Source organism: Myodes glareolus, chromosome 2, assembly GCF_982192425.1.
Source record: "Myodes glareolus chromosome 2, mMyoGla1.1, whole genome shotgun sequence".
In the NCBI taxonomy this organism is placed as follows: Eukaryota; Metazoa; Chordata; class Mammalia; order Rodentia; family Cricetidae; genus Myodes; species Myodes glareolus.
Window position 1 is genome coordinate 1,070,558 of NC_142027.1, and position 17,912 is coordinate 1,088,469.

A 17,912-nucleotide genomic window follows, 5' to 3' on the forward strand; every position below is an offset into this window, starting at 1 on the left:
TGGTATCTAAAAGATTGGCTGATAAGAATTATGGGTAATTAAACTTGAATTTTAGAGATAAATGTGTTAACTGACAAATAATAATTAATATTTCTTTTTAATTTGAAGTCATGTTTACAATTTTGACAAAACTTAATGAGTTAATTAAGTATAATGCACAGATTTTCATTTTGCTGTGATTTCTGAATTAAACTGTGGACTTTAAGCATATCTACTATCAAGGCCTTAGTCAAGGAAAAATTGAGATAAACATTTTCTTATATCTTTACAGATAATTACTACAACCCCACATCCAGAATCTGTTTAGAGGAGAGAGGAGAGAGGTTAAACTACATTTTAAAACACACACAAAAAATAATGTGGTTCTTTTCTCCAACCAATTTTAAATGGAGCATATGTTCGAGAAAAACTGCACTGCTGTGGTACAGTTCGTTCTCCAGGATTTTCAGATGTCCCTGAGGTGAGTGTTGTCCTCTCCTTGGTGTTTCTTCTCATTCATGGAGTGACTGTCTTGGCCAACCTGGGCATGACTGCCCTGATTCAGGTCAGCTCCCAACTGCACACCCCCATGTACTTCTTCCTCAGCCACCTGTCCTTTGTGGATTTCTGCTACTCCTCCACCATTGTGCCCAAAATGCTGGCTAACATCTTCAATAAGGAGAAAGCCATATCCTTCCTGGCATGTATGGTCCAATTCTTTCTTTTTTGCACGTGTGTAGTCACTGAAGTCTTCCTTCTGGCTGTGATGGCCTATGATTGCTTTGTGACCATTTGTAACCCACTACTGTACATGGTCATCATGGCCCCAAAGCTCCGCATGGTGCTGGTGTCTGGCTGCTACCTCTGTGCACTAGTGTGTTCTCTGATTCACTTGTGCTTAGCCCTTGAGATCCCGACATTTAGTTCAAATGTGATAGACCACTTCTTCTGTGATCTGCCTCCTCTCTTAAGACTGGCTTGCTCTGACATCACTGTTAATAAGGTGCTGCTGTTTGTCATAGCCACCTTCAAAGAGAGCTTGAGTACTGTGATTATCTTCACCTCCTACTTGTTTATCCTCATCACCATCCTGAGAATGCGCTCTGCAGAGGGGAGGTGAAAAGCTTTCTCTACCTGCGCCTCTCATCTCACAGCCATAATTGTCTTCCATGAAATGATTCTTTCCATCTATTGTTCTTCCACTTCAGAAAACAGTGGGGATGCCAACAAAGTGGTCACAGTGTTCTACACTGTAGTGATTCCCATGCTGAACCCCTTGATCTACAGCCTTCAGAACAAGGATGTGAAATGTGCTCTCAGGAAAGTTGTAAACTCTAAGATAAATTCCTAATGAACATTGTATTGTCAATGTTCAGAATTCTATGGTAGATGTTGGCAGAGGGATTAATAGATGAAACAAGATTTTTCTACAAACTGAAGAAACAAGGCATTTCAGAGTGACTGTTTTGTTTTGTGATTTTCTTTTTCCATTTTGTGACTCTTAAATCACAGGCAAACATTTTAAAATACCACAATTGCTTTTAGACTATTGAAAAATATGCAGTCTTCTAAAGAAAATATTTTTGTAATATTGAATAATGCAATTTTTTTCAATTTTATTGATGTGTGTGACTCTGTACATGATCTGTGCATATGAGTGTAGTGTCCACAGAGAACAAAATAATCATGGGTCTTCTGAGACACCTGATGTGTGTCCTCATTATGGTTCTCAGGACATCTGAAATATAAGAAAGGCATTGTAATCTCTGACTCATCTCAACAATTTGTTTACAGGGCATAAAGCATGCATAAGAAACCTTGAATTCCTAGAAAATGAGAGCTTCCAGCCCATTTTCATTATGTCTATTAAATACTGTCATTGTAAAGAAATTTAGTAGAATGTCCCTTTACTTATTTTATATCTAATTCTGTGCTCATGCTAACACTGTTACTAGTGAAATAATTGAAGTCACCTCAGTTTTTACTCTATTCCTATATACACATATATAGTTTCCATTACTTTAAAGTTGTTCTTTGTTGATTGCATATACAGAAACACACACACACAAACACATATTGCTTTCTTATTACTGTCAACCAATTCACTGCGAGCTCTTTGACCCTTATAATTCCTTCTTGCTGCATATCTCTTTCCCATGTTCATGATTTTTATCTTGTCCTTTGTGACTCACAAAGTTCAGTCAGGGCCATCTATGTGATCATGGGTTTGAGACTATCCACTGGAGCATGATACTTCATTAGTGGTTTTGAACTTGAAGACAGTACCTTTACCCAGATATTGTCTCTCTATAGTCATGCATAGTCGATATATGGCCCATAATTCAACTTACATCTCTCATAATTGATGCAATGTCTTTCATTTCTTGTCGCATCTGCTTTGGCCATCAAATAAGATGCAAGACAGACTCTTCTCTCTGCAGTTTATTCAGGAACCTTGAACAATCTTCTGACCCTGGGGAAAGCCCACTCAAAGCTAGAATAGCCACTGGGTAGCCAAGCAGAGCAAGCCACGAGGGAAATGCGGATAGACCCAGGTACACAGAAGCAAGCAGGATTATAAGTTTTGGCCATAAATGGAAATGTTTATGATTAGAAAGCATTCACCGATCAGGGGGTGGAAGGCAGAAGCCAGCACCATCTTTAAGGCATGGCACAAAGCAGCTCTCTACAGTTCCCCCTTTTTGTTTTAGATGCCACAGGTAAGAGTAGAGGCCTGCTCTCTGTGAAACAAGAGCCCTGTACTGATCTTCCTTAGGTGTCTTCCATGCAAAGAGTGCCAGACTGGCTCGATGCCATTTTCCAGACGTGGGATCTTGGGCATCAACCCACATGCAGTCAGGCATGCTCTTCTCAAGGTCAGCAAAAGCTGTCCTTGAGTGCAGTGCCTTGCCTTGCACCCTGAATGTGTCAAATTATCTTTTCATGGTGGCTAACCATGCTTGGGGGGATTGGCCAGCCTCTATGGCTGTAAAGGCTTGTATTATCATGACTGCACTGTGATGCTGAGAGTCTCTAATCTGACAGATATACCACAGACAGGCTAGAGAGACCAACAACAAAAGGACAGCTAATGCTCCCAAGCCCGCCCACTCCTTCAGATGATTCATGGCTGCGGAGATCCAGGATGAGAGTCCTTCGGCCATTCCAGCATCCACTCAGGTAGAATTCACGATAACAATGGCCACCTTCAGCTGCTCCATCATGGCATCAAAATCTCCAGTCCAATTACCAAGAAGATAACTAGACAATTGCTTAGACAAGTTTGCAACATGGGTAGTCACACAGAGGCCAGTATATTTAAGTGACAATTATGATGCTCCTCATATTGAACTCTTCGAGTCACATGCTCTGGCACCCACACCGGATCTTGTTGGTCCTGTGGGAAAACACAAACAGAGTCTCATGCCCATGTTAGCACAGAATCGGAACCGCGCCAGAGCCCTGTCAGGATATCCTTCCACTTGACCATTCCTTTTGTGGTACTATGAGGGTACTGATGTCTATCAGCTGCAGAATAACCTTGAGCGTCCAAATTTAAAAAATTTATAGTAAATAAAGCAAGAAAAAGTCTTTCTTTCGGGGTCTGGCGTGGCCTATTCCCCCTTTTTGTTTTTGTAGACATTCTTTTAGTGTGTGGTGAACATGCTCCACAATGCCTTGTCCTTGAGGGTTATAAGGCAAGCCATGAACAAGCTGCACCTCCATTTGATGTCAAAAGGAGGCAAACATTTGACTTGCATAAGCTGGTCCATTGTCAGTCTTTAATTTTTGAGGTTTGCCCCAGGCAGCCCAAGCTTCCAGGCAATGGGCAATGACATTGCACGCCTTTTCTCCAGTCAGAGGTGTGGTGTGTATTACTCCTGAACAGGTGTCCACAGATACATGTACATACTTTATATTTCCAAACTCAGATATATGTGTCACATCCTTTTGCCAGATTTTTAGAGGGAGTAGACCCCGTGGATTTACTCCAGTACTGGGTAGATGTTGATGAGTCACACATTGAGAGCAATCAAAAACCACTTGTCGAGCATCTGCTCGAGAGAGATGAAATTTTTGTTGTAATGCTTTAGCATTAACATGAAAAGCTTTATGAAAAGCTCTCGCCTTCTTCAAGGTAGAAGTCATGAATATACATTCCATCCTAGTCCACTGATCAACTATATCATTTCCTTCACTCGAGGGTCCTGGCAGACCTGTATGGGCTCTAACATGCTAGGTGTCATGCAGTATCTATTCAAGGCTTCCACCTGTGCCATAGTAAAAGAGACTGTAATACCATAAGTTTTCATAGATTCAGCCAAGGCCCTAATCACCTTAAAATCCAGGGGCTCTTCATACCTATTTCCTTGCGAATCTTGAAACACTAGATATGCTAATCGCAGCTCAGTTCTCACTGCTTTTCAGACACCCGGACAAAATGTGCATCCGGAGCCACCCTGACCTCTTTCCACATAAGATGGAGGGGCAGAGGGTGTCATGGGGTGAAGTGTCGGAGCTTTTGAACCTCCTTTCTCCTTTTTTCTCTCCCTCTTTCTCAGTTTTGCCTTCTCCAATTTTTTTATGAGCACCTGCAGTTCCTCATCTGACTCAGTTGATTCCGAATCTTTCTCTGACTCTTTTAATTCAGAGAGGTCTAGATATAATGATGGTTTCTTTCACTGCTTGCCTTCTCTGACTTTTCTGATCTTTTCTCTTGCAACATCTCCAGCATTGCCTGTCCATTTTCTACTGCTTCACTGCAGTGCTGGTCCTCAAGACAGCCTCTAACTAGTTTCCAAACTGGCCTGACCCCAACCTTAAGGGTCCCTTTCTCAAAGGCAAAATCTAGGTCTCTCCCTAGCTTCTCCCATGATGATATCGAGAGACTCCCTGAAACGGCGAACTAGGGTGCAATGGTATTGCATCCTTCAGAAACCTCTCCAAACTACTTTGTTTTACCTTTAAATTCTTTGAACGTAGCAACTCGTTAGGAGCCAAAAAAATTGGGTGTGACTGAGAAGCGCCCATAATTGAGTTATTTTTCTTTTTATTTTCGGTTCATCAACTTGCGAAACCGCTCTTCGCTCTCTCTTTATCTACAGAGTAGAGCAATTAACCTCGGCTCTTATCACGGATTCCCAACTTACCTGCGAACCTACCAGTGCACTGCCCTGGCTGCAGAGAGTTCTGAGTCCTTTACAAGAGGAGTCCCTGTACGGACCACCACTTGTCGCGTCTGTTTTGGCCAGCAAAGAAGACACAGCACAGACTCTTCTCTCTGCAGTTGATTCAGGAACCTTGAACAATTTTCTGACCCCAGGGAAGGCCCGTTTGAATCTAGAATAGCCTCTGGGTAGCCAACCCCAGCAAGCCACGTGGGAAATGCGGATAAGCCCAGGTATGCAGAAGCAAGCCTGATTATAAGTTTTGGCCATAAATGGAAATGTTTATGATTAGAGAGCACTCACCGATCGGGGGGTGGAAGGCAGAAGAAAGCGCCTTCTTTAAGGCGCAGCACAAAACAGCTCTCTACACTTTCCCAAATTTTCACATTTCTCAGCCATATTCATTTTCAGTTATGTCTATGCCATTAACAGTTTTGTATTATACCTTAGCATTTATTCCAATTTTAAAGTACATTCAGTTGTTGATAGAAGAATTTCTCCTTACATCTGTAATGTTATTAAAGCAAAGGACTGGAGTTTAGGGAAACCAGGTTGGTGTCTTCATTCTGATTTTTAATTGCCATTTAATTTATTTTCATTCATTAACTTTTGAAGGTTTGTACAAGTGCCTAAGTAAATACTTCTAAACACATATGACAAAAAACATACACTGTTTTTCTTTTTGAGATTAACTTTATACTTGTAATATGATTACATGTATTTCTTACAAATGGCCTATTACATGAATTCCACTGTGTATAACATGTCATTTTTATCTCTTCCTCAGTTTCTGGACACCTATGCTAAACTTTCACGTTTATTCGATTGTGAATAGTGCTACAATAAATGTTGACTTTAAAAACTGTTGTTAAATTAATTTTTCTTGCTGTGGTGGAAAACACCCAGAGAATGCTCTATGTAGAACTTTCCAACCACAACTTCAGCCCAATGAATTGAAAATTTTCTCAGCAAACAAATTGAAATTCAGTCAACATCTTAGTGGCTTCAAGTGTAGAATGCAGGAAAGACATTTACTTGCTTACATCCCAACAAGAGTGCATTGTTCTCCTTATGTCTGGATATACAGCATAGTTATTTCTCTAACATTGCTCTAAGTTTATCCTTTGTTGGTTTAACATGCTTAAGTAATATATGATACAGAGGAAGAAAGTCTACATAGAAAAATTATATGAAAAAGCTCCTGCTTTCTCCAGAATACCATTCATTAATATACCTTATTTTCTCCAAAATTACCTTGCTGAGGTGACAAAATGCAGAGTATAATTTAGAGTGTGGAAGAAGACAGAATGGAGGCATAAAAGACTCAACTGTAACGCTTCAGAATAGATATGTTTATATTTATTTTTGTGGTTTAGCTTAAAATAATGTATTCAAAGCATATAAATGGCCAAGAAACTATGAGGAAATTTTTCTTTAGTACAATTCCATGTTATAAAATCACCTTATCTTGACTAATATGAGATGATAGTCTATAACAACCAGATATTTACGGAATTAAAGAAATTTTAAAAGAATAAATATAACCTATTAACTTTCAATGATACTTTTGACTACTTTAAGTGAGGCTCCTATGAAAACAATATGATCCTCCTTCCATGGGTTTCTAATCTTTTTTTTTAATGATTTAAAACTCATTCACCCTAGTAATAAGATAATAAATATGACATAATGTGGAGGGCCACAACCACATTCTCCATTACTTTAAGGGGCAGAGGTAGTTGACCTCTGTGACTTCAGGGTGTGGCAGTACACACCTTTAATCCCAACACAAGGGAGGCAGAGGTAGATTAACCTCTGACTTCAAGGGGCAGAGGCAGATTGACCTCTGTGATCTCAAGGTGTGGTGGTACACGCCTTTAATCCCTATGCCTGGGAGGCAGAGACAGATCTCTGTGAGTTCAAGGTGTTGTAGCACATGCCTTTAATAACTTTCCCCTGCTGCTGTCCCTGCCTACTCCCGAGGTGTCATCTGGGTTGATGGGCAGCGGACCAATCCAAGAGTGACACGTCTGAAGCGAGGACTGTTTCCTATATAAGGGACGGGTTCCCCTCATTCTGGGTCTCCGCTTTGGAAGCTTATGCTCTCTCTCTCTCTCAAGATGCATTAAAGCTTTTCTGCAGAAGGATCCTAAGTGTGCCACGTCGTTCTTGCTGGCAAGACGGTAGTGTGGGATATCTGGTTCCGAAACCCGAGACACCGGGGGACCCTGACCACTGCTCGCACCGCCAGAGACGCCTTGGACACAAGGAGGATTCAGAACTGCAGGTCTGTATGCTCAGAGAGGTATGACTATTCCTGGATTTTTTGATTTTGGACTTGACTTGTCTCTGCCTTGGAAAGGTTTCGTAGAGGCCTTGGTACTTCTTTTAGCAGTTTATCACTTTGGAATTGCTTAAAAGATGAATCTTGCCAGGCGGTTGTTGCAAAAGGACGAAGTGTAATGGAGAAAGTTCAGAATGGCATATCAGAAACTGAGCGCAGTGAGAGGTTGGGCGCGCTCAAGAAAAGGACAGTCCTAGATAAGAAAAAAGAACCCCCCGGTGGTTCTAAGAAAATAAGAATGGGGGAGAAGACTGACCTACAAGGTCAAAAGCTTTCTGATACCAACAATAAGAAAAAAGGAAAGAGTAAATATGTACAGATGTATATTATGTTGTTTGTGTTGTCTTTTGTGTACTGGACAGAAGAAAAATATTTGAACTTAGGAACTACTAAAAAAGGTATTTTAAATTTAAAATATGGGCCTAAGGATTTGATATTTTGGAAAAGAGGTTCTGTTTTCGTCTCCACAGAAAATGAGAGCCTAAGGATTTACTTGAGATTTATGTGGTTTGAATTACTGAGACCTCCTGAAATGTTGTAGTAAATACCCCTAAGAATACAACATCCCCGTTCAGCAGGAAGTAGCCAGACAGACTGACAACGCCCAAATTCCCTAAATGATTGTTTAAGTGGGGTCCTTTCAATGATTGCAGAGGAGCAAGCCTGCTTCCCTGAGTTCCGCTCCACTCCATGCACCAGTATGGACCTAAAATGAATGCAGCTGGGGCTAGAAGGCAGCTGGAGCAGAGCTTTGCTAGGTGGCTGTGGTAAAAGGCACATTGCCCCAGCCCAGTCGGTGCCTAGCCTGGTGGATGCCACAACAATGCAGTGTACCTGGAACTGTGAGGGGCTCTGAGGCTGGAGTGGCTCCTGCTCCACTTGGCTAAGCTGAACTGTGCTGACTTCAGGCAGGACTGGTCATAATTATCATAATAAAAGCGCAATTAAGGTTTAGACACAGTAAACAAGCAGTACCGTATTACCTCTATTCATCTCAGGCCCAAGATAAAATGATAAGAAGCCCAAAAAAGGGCTTGGGTCGCTCCAAGCAAGGAATATGGGAGCCAATAAATCCTAAACCTAATATCAACAAACAGGGCCTGGGTTTTTCCTAGGCGCCACTGGGGCAGCACGGCCCATACCATGAAAAACAGAGGCCCCAGTATGGGTTCCCCAGTGGCCACTTACCTCTAAAACATTGGAAGCAGTGAATCAGCTAGTTAATGAGCAATTGGTTCTGGGACACATAGAACCATCCACCTCTCTGTGGAATATCTACTTAAACAAAAAGGGAGAATAATGAACGAGTTGCCCCCAACACCAAGAGTGGCCACTGCCATGGCTCTGTTCACTATAATTTTTTAAAATTTGGATGATAATGGCCAGAATGCGGCAACACGACATTGTTCAGATCCGCAGCGGCCCAAGGATTTGGTTAAATGGAAAGATGTGTTTTCTAATGAATGGAAAGGCCCGGATCCCATTCTATTGAGATCCAGGGGAGCTGTTTGTGTGTTCCCGTAGGATCAGGAAAACCCATTCTGGGTGCCAGAGAGACTGACTCAAACGGTGAAAAGTGACCCACAACATGCGGACTTGCCTGAAGATTTGGCTTCTGTTCCTCCTGCCATTTTGCGGATGGATGACAACGGTTATGATGGAGCAGTGATGGGGGATACTCTCAGCCTTCCCGAAGCCGACACCAGTCAGCCATAGATTGGCGGTATTTCCTCGGTTTTTCTTTTACAACCAATCAGACTCTGGGGCTTCCCTATCTTCCTAGAGATGATTTATAAGCTTAGCCAAAGGATTCCAGTCCTAGATTGTGTCCTTCATCTCCTACTTCAAAGAATGGGCGGGGGTGGGAATGTTTGGAGCAGCCCTATGCTGTGGAATAGTGTTTCTCCTCTGGATGGTCTGCCGACTCAAATCCCAAAGCCATAGGGACAAAGTGGTTATTGCACAAGCGCTGGTTGCCCTGGAACAGGGAGCCTCCCCTGATGTGTGGTTATGTATGCTAAAGCAGTAAGGTTTATGCCAACCAGCTCCTACACCCCTAGGACAATGGTCCATTGCACAGGGTGGAGTGCTTGGCTTAGCTAGCCCTGAAGGTTGTCGAGCTAAAGGGCATCGCACAGAGAATGGCCCTCTCAGAGAGATACGTCGCCCTGCATAAGGATTTCCTGCTGTATATTCCCTTTCCCAGAAAAATGGCAGAAGGCAGGCCGGATAAGTTCCATGTGTCATGAACCTAGGGGCAGATTCCGTGCAAGTCCATTATAATGTTTTCACTCTGGGAAGTGCGACCTCTATCTTTGCCTTCTGAGGGAGTTGCCTTACTGCAAAGAAGTAAAAAAGGGGGAGATGTGGAGGGCCGCAACCACATTCTCCATTACTTTAAGGGGCAGAGGTAGTTGACCTCTGTGACTTCAGGGTGTGGCAGTACACACCTTTAATCCCAACACAAGGGAGGCAGAGGTAGATTAACCTCTGACATCAAGGGGCAGAGGCAGATTGACCTCTCTGACCTCAAGGTGTGGTGGTACACACCTTTAATCCCTATACCTGGGAGGCAGAGACAGATCTCTGTGAGTTCAAGGTGTTGTAGCACATGCCTTTAATAACTTTCCCCTGCTGCTGTCCCTGCCTACTCCCGAGGCGTCATCTGGGTTGATGGGCAGCGGACCAATCCAAGAGTGACACGTCTGAAGCGAGGACTGTTTCCTATAAAAGGGACGGGTTCCCCTCATTCTAAGTCTCTGCTTTGGAAGCTTATGCTCTCTCTCTCTCAAGACGCATTAAAGCTTTTCTGCAGAAAGATCCTAAGTGTGCCGCGTCGTTCTTGCTGGCGAGACGGTAGCGCGGGACAACATAATTTGATAGAGTCCTTCAATTTTATGTATGATATATGCTTTTAAAACATCTTATATACATATTTCTGAATTTTTGAAACTTAAGGAATACAAAGATGCCAGTAATTATTGTTCCGTTCAAGTTTCTTCTAAAAAACTTTTATGCTTTTTGTATTCACAATTCAAATTACTGCTTTTTTCTGTTCTCTTATAAATTTTAATTAGATATTTTTGAGGTATTCATCAAATGAACATTTCAAATATAAATAATAATGCATCTACATTTCCAATATAAATAATAATGCATCTACAGCATTATTTATTGAGTTTAAAGTTTAAAACATTCCTGACAACAATGCTGATACTTCAAAAAAATTCCTTGTTATCACCATCAGCATATATACCTGGTCTTGATTCACCATATAACATCTTGGTAGACATCCAAAGTCTCTTTAAGATGTTTTTTCGGAATGCTTTTGTGTTAAAAATTACTTTTCTTGAAAAGACGCTTTGCACATGAACATCTTAAAAGGCATTACATCCATCTAACAATACAGAGAAAAGCACAGCATCAAGGTCTAGATCGGTATTTTAAAGCAAGAAGAAAACCCAGGTAGAACAGGTAGAAATGCAGCTTTCCATCTACAAGTTATAAAACTGTGCTGACATCTTTTTGAGTTTATGCCTTTTTCCATAGAGTCAAGGAGATGGGGAGTCCAGAAGTCAAAATTGTGCCATTTCTAGCAACTTATTTTGATTTTATCAATGATTTCTCACTGTTTTTCCTTTGTAAGACTACCACAAACACTACACTATATTTTGGTTGACTATGATGAGTTTAAAATGAAATAGAATTTATACAAACTTTAGGAGAATCTAATTGTATATTATTATTATTCACTTCTACTCATTAGAAGGTGGGCCCAGCTGTGAGTTAAAATGTTTCCAAACAATATGATAAAAGAAAACTTTATGAGAAATACTCATGAAATGTGAACTGTAGTTCTCTCTCTCTCCATACACACACACACACATACACATTACAAACTACGGCCATTTAATTTAATGTTGTTGGTATGTTTCCAGGACTGATCACTTTGTATATTTTAAGATATGTAACAGTTAGACATTTTAATTTTCATTTGATATACCCATAATAGTTATACATATTTGGGGGAATTCTGATGTTTTGACTGCATGCGTACATTATTCAATTATCAACTCAGAGCAATCCACCTGCTCTGCATACAATTCAAGTTTGTTTTATAGTGAGAACACTGAGCTTTGATTCTTAGCCACAGCAGTGAGGCAGAAGCCAAAGAGTCACACTGCTCTCTGTATCTGCCTAAGACATCTTTGCAGTGATCTCCTCTCACATAATGCTGGGAGTCTTTACTTCCCTGCAGAAAAGAATTATCTAATGGTCAGTATGAAGGAGATATGGAATTTATTTAGTGTTCAGACAATGAATAAACCACACCTAACTGTGGGTGCTTTCAAGAGAGTGTCTTGGTCAAGTGACTTTATAAGAATTTCTGTGACTTCTGAAATACACTGCAAATCCTTAATATGGAAACATAGATTTGATAATAATGCTAGTAATAATAGTCATTGGATAGGTTTACTCTTTTAAGATAAATCTCTTAGGTCCCTTGGGCTGTTCATAAAATTAAATATTTTCTTTCTATGTAAAAGTTCAGTGTTTTTTTCATGAGATTTCTAGAAATTTCCAGGAAATGTTTATCTAGGAAACAAGTGAGGGACTTATTAGTAGGGTCAAAAGACTCAGACAAAAGAACAACTTCTTAATATTTTAACACTTTACTTGAAAATATCTCCAGTTAAATGAATGTCATTTAATCTTTATAATGGTAAAAATTTAGTTCAAATGATGTTTTTTTTTACATGCACTTTATGTTACTTTAACTAAACCTGGATGGTTTGACAGAAAATAACTCTGTGGCGGTTCAAGGTCCCTGCCATCATACAACCTGCAGCATTATGCTCACAGACCACACTCAGTCAGACTTCCTGCCTGAGAGCGTCAGAGATTGAAAACCATGATTTCAGCTTTTCATCAACACCGTATAAGTGTTTGTGGCTGAAAACCGAAAAGCATGCGTTCAGCTTTTCATCAAAATCGTTTAAGTTTTTAGTAGCAGGACCTCTTAAAAGAGCTGCAGGGTTTTGCAGCTAAAGCTGAGTCAGGAAGCCTCTCTTAGATGAGAGTGCTTGCTTGCCTCTAGCAAGCAGAGCAGACCCGAGAAATTGCTGCTGCCAAGAAAACATGCTTTACTCTATTCTTTCCCAAGCTTTCTCAAGCTTTCTGTGGACTCAGTTATCCACATGTTGGTGCCATTTGTAGTGAAGGAGCTGCGAGCAGGCCTGCTTTTCATCCTGCCCGGCTCCCACAAGGCTAGCTTAGCCCCGGAAATAACAACACACAAATTGTATTCATTTAAACACTGCCTGGCCCATTATCTGTAGAGAGTTAGTTACTGGCTAACTCTCACATCTTGATTAACCCATTTCTAATAATCTGTGTAGCAACACGAGGAGGTGGCTTACCGGAAAAGATTCAGCATGTCTGACCTGGTGGCGGGCTTCATGGCATCTGCCTCATTGCCCTCTTCTCAGCATTCTGTTCCGTTTAGTCTGCCTACCTAATTTTCTGTCCTATCAGAGGGCCAAGACAGTTTCTTTATTAACCAATGAAAATAACACATAGACAGAAGGCACACCTACATCAACAAAAATATAAGAAAGCCTTTTGCCTTTGCCTCTCTCTGTTTTCCTGTCTCTGTTTTTCCCTATCTCTCTGTCTCTTTTTCTCTCTCTCTCTCTGTTTGTGTGTCTGTGTGTGTTTTACTCTTTTTTGTTTTTAACAACTTACTTCATGAATTCTATAACTTTGGGCAAAGGATGAGCTTCTTTTTGCCCTAGGCAATGCAAATCAGGGTGCTGAATTTCTCTATAAATTAGTCATGTAGTTAGATCTTGTGAACTTTGTTTGCTTGGAAACAGATAAGTATTTTATGATCAATTTACTTTAAATTTACCATAAAATAACTTTTTGTTATCAGCAGAAATCATCACAAACCTGATTTCTAAGATTTTTCAATCTTACCAAGAAAAGTTTTCCAGGCCAGGCAGTGTGGCACACATCTCTAAAACCAGCACTCAGGAAAAAAGAGGCAGGCAGATGAATGTGAGTTTGAGGCCAGCCTGGTCTACAAGAGCTACTTTCAGGGTAGGCTCAAAAGCAACAGAAAAACCCTGTATTGAAAAAACAAAATAATAATAATAATCAATATAAAGAAAACTTTTCTGATTTTTCAAATTGTCTTTGCTTTCTAATTGTCTTTTTTAAGATTGATTTTATTGAGCTCTACATTTTTCTGTTCTCCCAAACTCTCCCCTCCCCTTCTACCCTCTCCCATGGTTCCCATGCTCCCAATTTATTCAGATCTTATCTTTTTCTACTGCCATATAGATTAGGGACCTCATTGTTGTCAAGGTTCTCTGGGATTGTGATTTGTAGGCAGGTTTTCTTTGCTTTATGTTTAAAAGCAACTTATGAGTGAGTATATATGATATTTGTCTTTCTGGGCCTGGGTTACCTCTCTCAATATGATGTTTTCTAGATCCATTTGCTTGTTATTCTCAAGATGTTTTTTTTTCTGTTGTGTAATTCTCCATTGTGAAAATGTACCACATTTTCCTTATCCATTCTATATATTTAGTGGAAGTTTTAAAATCATTTTTGCTTTTGTTTGGAGGATTATAATTTAATTACATTTCTCCCTCTATACGTTCTCATATATTTCTCCCAGCTCTCCTTCCATAGCCTCTATTGTCACTAATTATCATTGTATACATATATATACATACATATATATTCCTAAATATAACCTGTTCTGTCCATATAGAGTTACTTGTGTGTATGATTTCCAGGCTGATATTTTTAGCATCATGCAGGCAATTGATGAGCTTTTTCCTGGACAAGAGTACCTTCCTGCTCCAGCTTTAGTCTGTTGTCTATAGTCAGCTCATTGTGTAGAGTTGAGGCCTGATGGGCTTTTCCTAGCTCAATTTAGCATGTTTGTTAGTGTCTTCCCTTCATTTCTTCCTTTCTTCCTTCCTTTTCTATTTAATTTCAATTCTTTTTTTGAGACAAGGTGTTTTGGTGTAACCCCAACTGTTCATTCATAGGGTTTCTCTCCAGTATGGGTTCTTTCATGACCTTGTAGATTTCTGTGACATGTAAAGGCTTTACCACACTGATTACATTCATAGGGTTTCTCTCCAGTATGGGTTCTTTCATGACTTTGTAGATGACTGTGCTGTGCAAACGCTTTACCACAATGATTGCATTCATAGGGCTTCTCTCCAGTATGGGTTCTTTCATGCCTTTGTAGATGACTGTGACATGCAAAGGCTTTACCACACTGATTACATTCATAGGGTTTCTCTCCAGTATGGGTTCTTTTATGACTTTGAAGACTACAGTGCTGTGAAAAGGCTTTACCACACTGATTACATTCATAGGGTTTCTCTCCAGTATGGGTTCTTTCATGACTTTGTAGATGACTGCGCTGTGCAAACGCTTTACCACAATGATTGCATTCATAGGGTTTCTCTCCAGTATGGATTCTTTCATGACTTTGAAGACTACAGTGCTGTGAAAAGGCTTTACCACACTGATTACATTCATAGGGTTTCTCTCCAGTATGGGTTCTTTTATGTTTTTGAAGACTACTGTGACATGCAAAGACTTTACCACACTGATTACATTCATAGGGCTTCTCTCCAGTATGGGTTCTTTCATGCCTTTGTAGATGACTGTGACGTGCAAAGGCTTTACCACACTGATTACATTCATAGGGTTTCTCTCCAGTATGGGTTCTTTTATGTTTTCGAAGACTATCGCGACATGCAAAGGCTTTATCACACTGATTACATTCATAGGGCTTCTCTCCAGTATGGGTTCTTTTATGTGTTTGGAGAATAAAGTGACATGCAAAGGCTTTACCACACTGATTACATTCATAGGGTCTCTCTCCAGTATGGGTTCTTGCATGACTTTGTAGATGACTGTGACGTGCAAAGGCTTTACCACACTGATTACATTCATAGGGTCTCTCTCCAGTATGGGTTCTTTTATGACTTTGTAGATGACTGTGCTGTGCAAACGCTTTACCACACTGATTGCATTCATAGGGTTTCTCTCCAGTATGGGTTCTTTCATGACTTTGTAGATAACTGTGCTGTGCAAACGCTTTACCACACTGATTACATTCATAGGGTTTCTGTCCAGTATGGGTTCTTTCATGACTTTGTAGATGACTGTGATGTGCAAAGGCTTTACCACACTGATTACATTCATAGGGTCTCTCTCCAGTATGGGTTCTTTTATGACTTTGTAGATGACTGTGACGTGCAAACGCTTTACCACACTGATTGCATTCATAGGGTTTCTCTCCAGTATGGGTTCTTTCATAACATTGTAGATAACTGTGCTGTGCAAACGCTTTACCACACTGATTACATTCATAGGGTTTCTCTCCAGTATGGGTTCTTTCATGACTTTGTAGATGACTGTGACATGCAAAGTCTTTGCCACACTGTTTACATTCATAGGGCTTCTCTCCAGTGCATGTTCTTTTATGCATTTGAAGATGACTGTGATTTGAAAAGGCATTACCACCCTCATTTCCTTCATAGGGTTTTAATCTAGTATTTGTATTTTCATGACTGTGAAGATGACTGTCACATGCAAAGGTTTTAACACATTGAGAATATGCAGAACTTTTTTTTCTAGTTTGACTTTTTTCATGCCTACAATGATAATGGTACATGTGAAAGCATTACTACATTTAATACATTGTCGAATATTTTTATCTGAATGAATTAATTTTACAATTTAGTCCTATTTTACAGAGGAATTATATGTTAAGGTTTTATCACCATGTTTACAATCTTGTTTTTCCCATTCATTAAGGCTTGCTTTTCATCTTTGAAGATAACTGATAACAGCCTTTAATACATGGCTCACATTTCCAGAATCATTTTTTCTGTATGAGACTTTTCATGTATTTGAAGAGAACTGAAAAAACTCAGAACTTTACCACTCTTATTGTATTCATAACATTTTCTATACTGCAAGTGATGCTACATTTGCTAAGTGAACTAGGACACACAGAAGTATTTACACAGTCCTTGTACTGATGGTTCATTTCTGAAATGTTAATTTGTTGATATATTAACAATGAAACTAGAAAACCAATTACTTGAATACGGGTACCTCAAATTCAATAAGTATACTCAACATGGGGACTGCTACATATTTTCTATTTGTTCTGAGAGAGGTATGTTATATTTTTTCACATCCCTATGCTCATGTGTTTTGTATCCAGAGTAATAAATGATGCACCTAGTAAAGGAAGAATAATAAATATAAGGTTTCCACATTGAGATCACACAGTTTGACTTTCTGTCCTCATAGACTTGTGGTATATGGATTAAGGCAACTCCAAAACACCTGCCTCTTGATTCGTAACTCTAAATGCCTCCTCACTAAACAGAGTTATAAGTATATGGGTTAAACTACCTTTTCTATGGAATATTAGTGTAATAGATAGTTTTAGAGATATACTTATCACCTATTCAACATATATACCTTTATAATATGAATAACATGAGATAAATGGATTGACAACTTTACAATAATACAATAGCTCTCATTGTATTATGATTCAAATGGTAATATAGGTTAAGACATTGTTTTCTTAACTTCCTTCTTAAAAGAATGACTTGCAAATGTAGTTCACCTATCTGAAATTAAGGAATATGATTTTGTGAGAATTTAATAAACATCAATGCACTTTATTATTTACACTGTTGCTTTTGTTTAAAACATATAGGACACATTACAAATTCTTCAGAGGTACATTTGTATCAGCTTATACATGAAAATTACCTTTCGTGTCTTCTAGAATTTTGACAATGTTCTTCAAAATTATGGTCTTCCCAACTGTATCCTAAAATAGAATGCCAGAAATTGTATGATTTATATTAAAAATTGTAAAAAATTAAAGTTACCATTTGAAGCAAACCTTACAACCATGCATGATTCATTTACCCCATTCTTTTTTCTCAATCATATTAAAAAAGAGCACTAGTAACCATCGAATAGTTCTCCCCTTATATGAAACATGAAAGATAATACAGCCTTACCTATAGTAGTGAGGTTTCTGTAGGTCTCTACCATCACATCTTTGTAGAGACTCTTCTGAGAAGGATCCAATAAAGTCCATTCTTCCCAAGTGAAGTCGACATGCACGTCATCATAGGTCACTGAATTCTAAAATATCCCATACATGTGAACAACAGAAAGTATGACTTTGATAACACTGTAAATGCATACTTCTTTGAAAGTGTAGTCATATAATTCTGGTGCTCCCCATACTTATTCCATGACAAAGACATCATAATTTAATCACCAAGACACTTTAGAAGCAAACTGAATAGGAGGTTCACCTTTGCCATTTCTGAACCCTTTGAATGAGT

General features: G+C 39.6%; 1 protein-coding gene and 1 pseudogene across 1 annotated transcript in view; one reads left to right on the plus strand and one right to left on the minus strand.

Moving 5' to 3' along the window:
- The first annotated feature begins 395 nt into the window (after positions 1 to 395).
- LOC148122849 (olfactory receptor 5L1-like) lies at positions 396 to 1,330 on the plus strand (annotated as a pseudogene).
- A 13,101-nt stretch (positions 1,331 to 14,431) lies between these two features.
- The window catches only part of LOC146895758 (uncharacterized), a 104,228-nt gene continuing 100,747 nt past the window's right edge, over positions 14,432 to 17,912 (minus strand). The window contains exon 7 of the mRNA XM_087898242.1: positions 14,432 to 16,025. Within this exon, the coding sequence (XP_087754368.1) occupies positions 14,546 to 16,025 (1,480 nt within the window). The 3' untranslated portion in view covers positions 14,432 to 14,545. The remainder of the gene's footprint in view (positions 16,026 to 17,912) is intronic.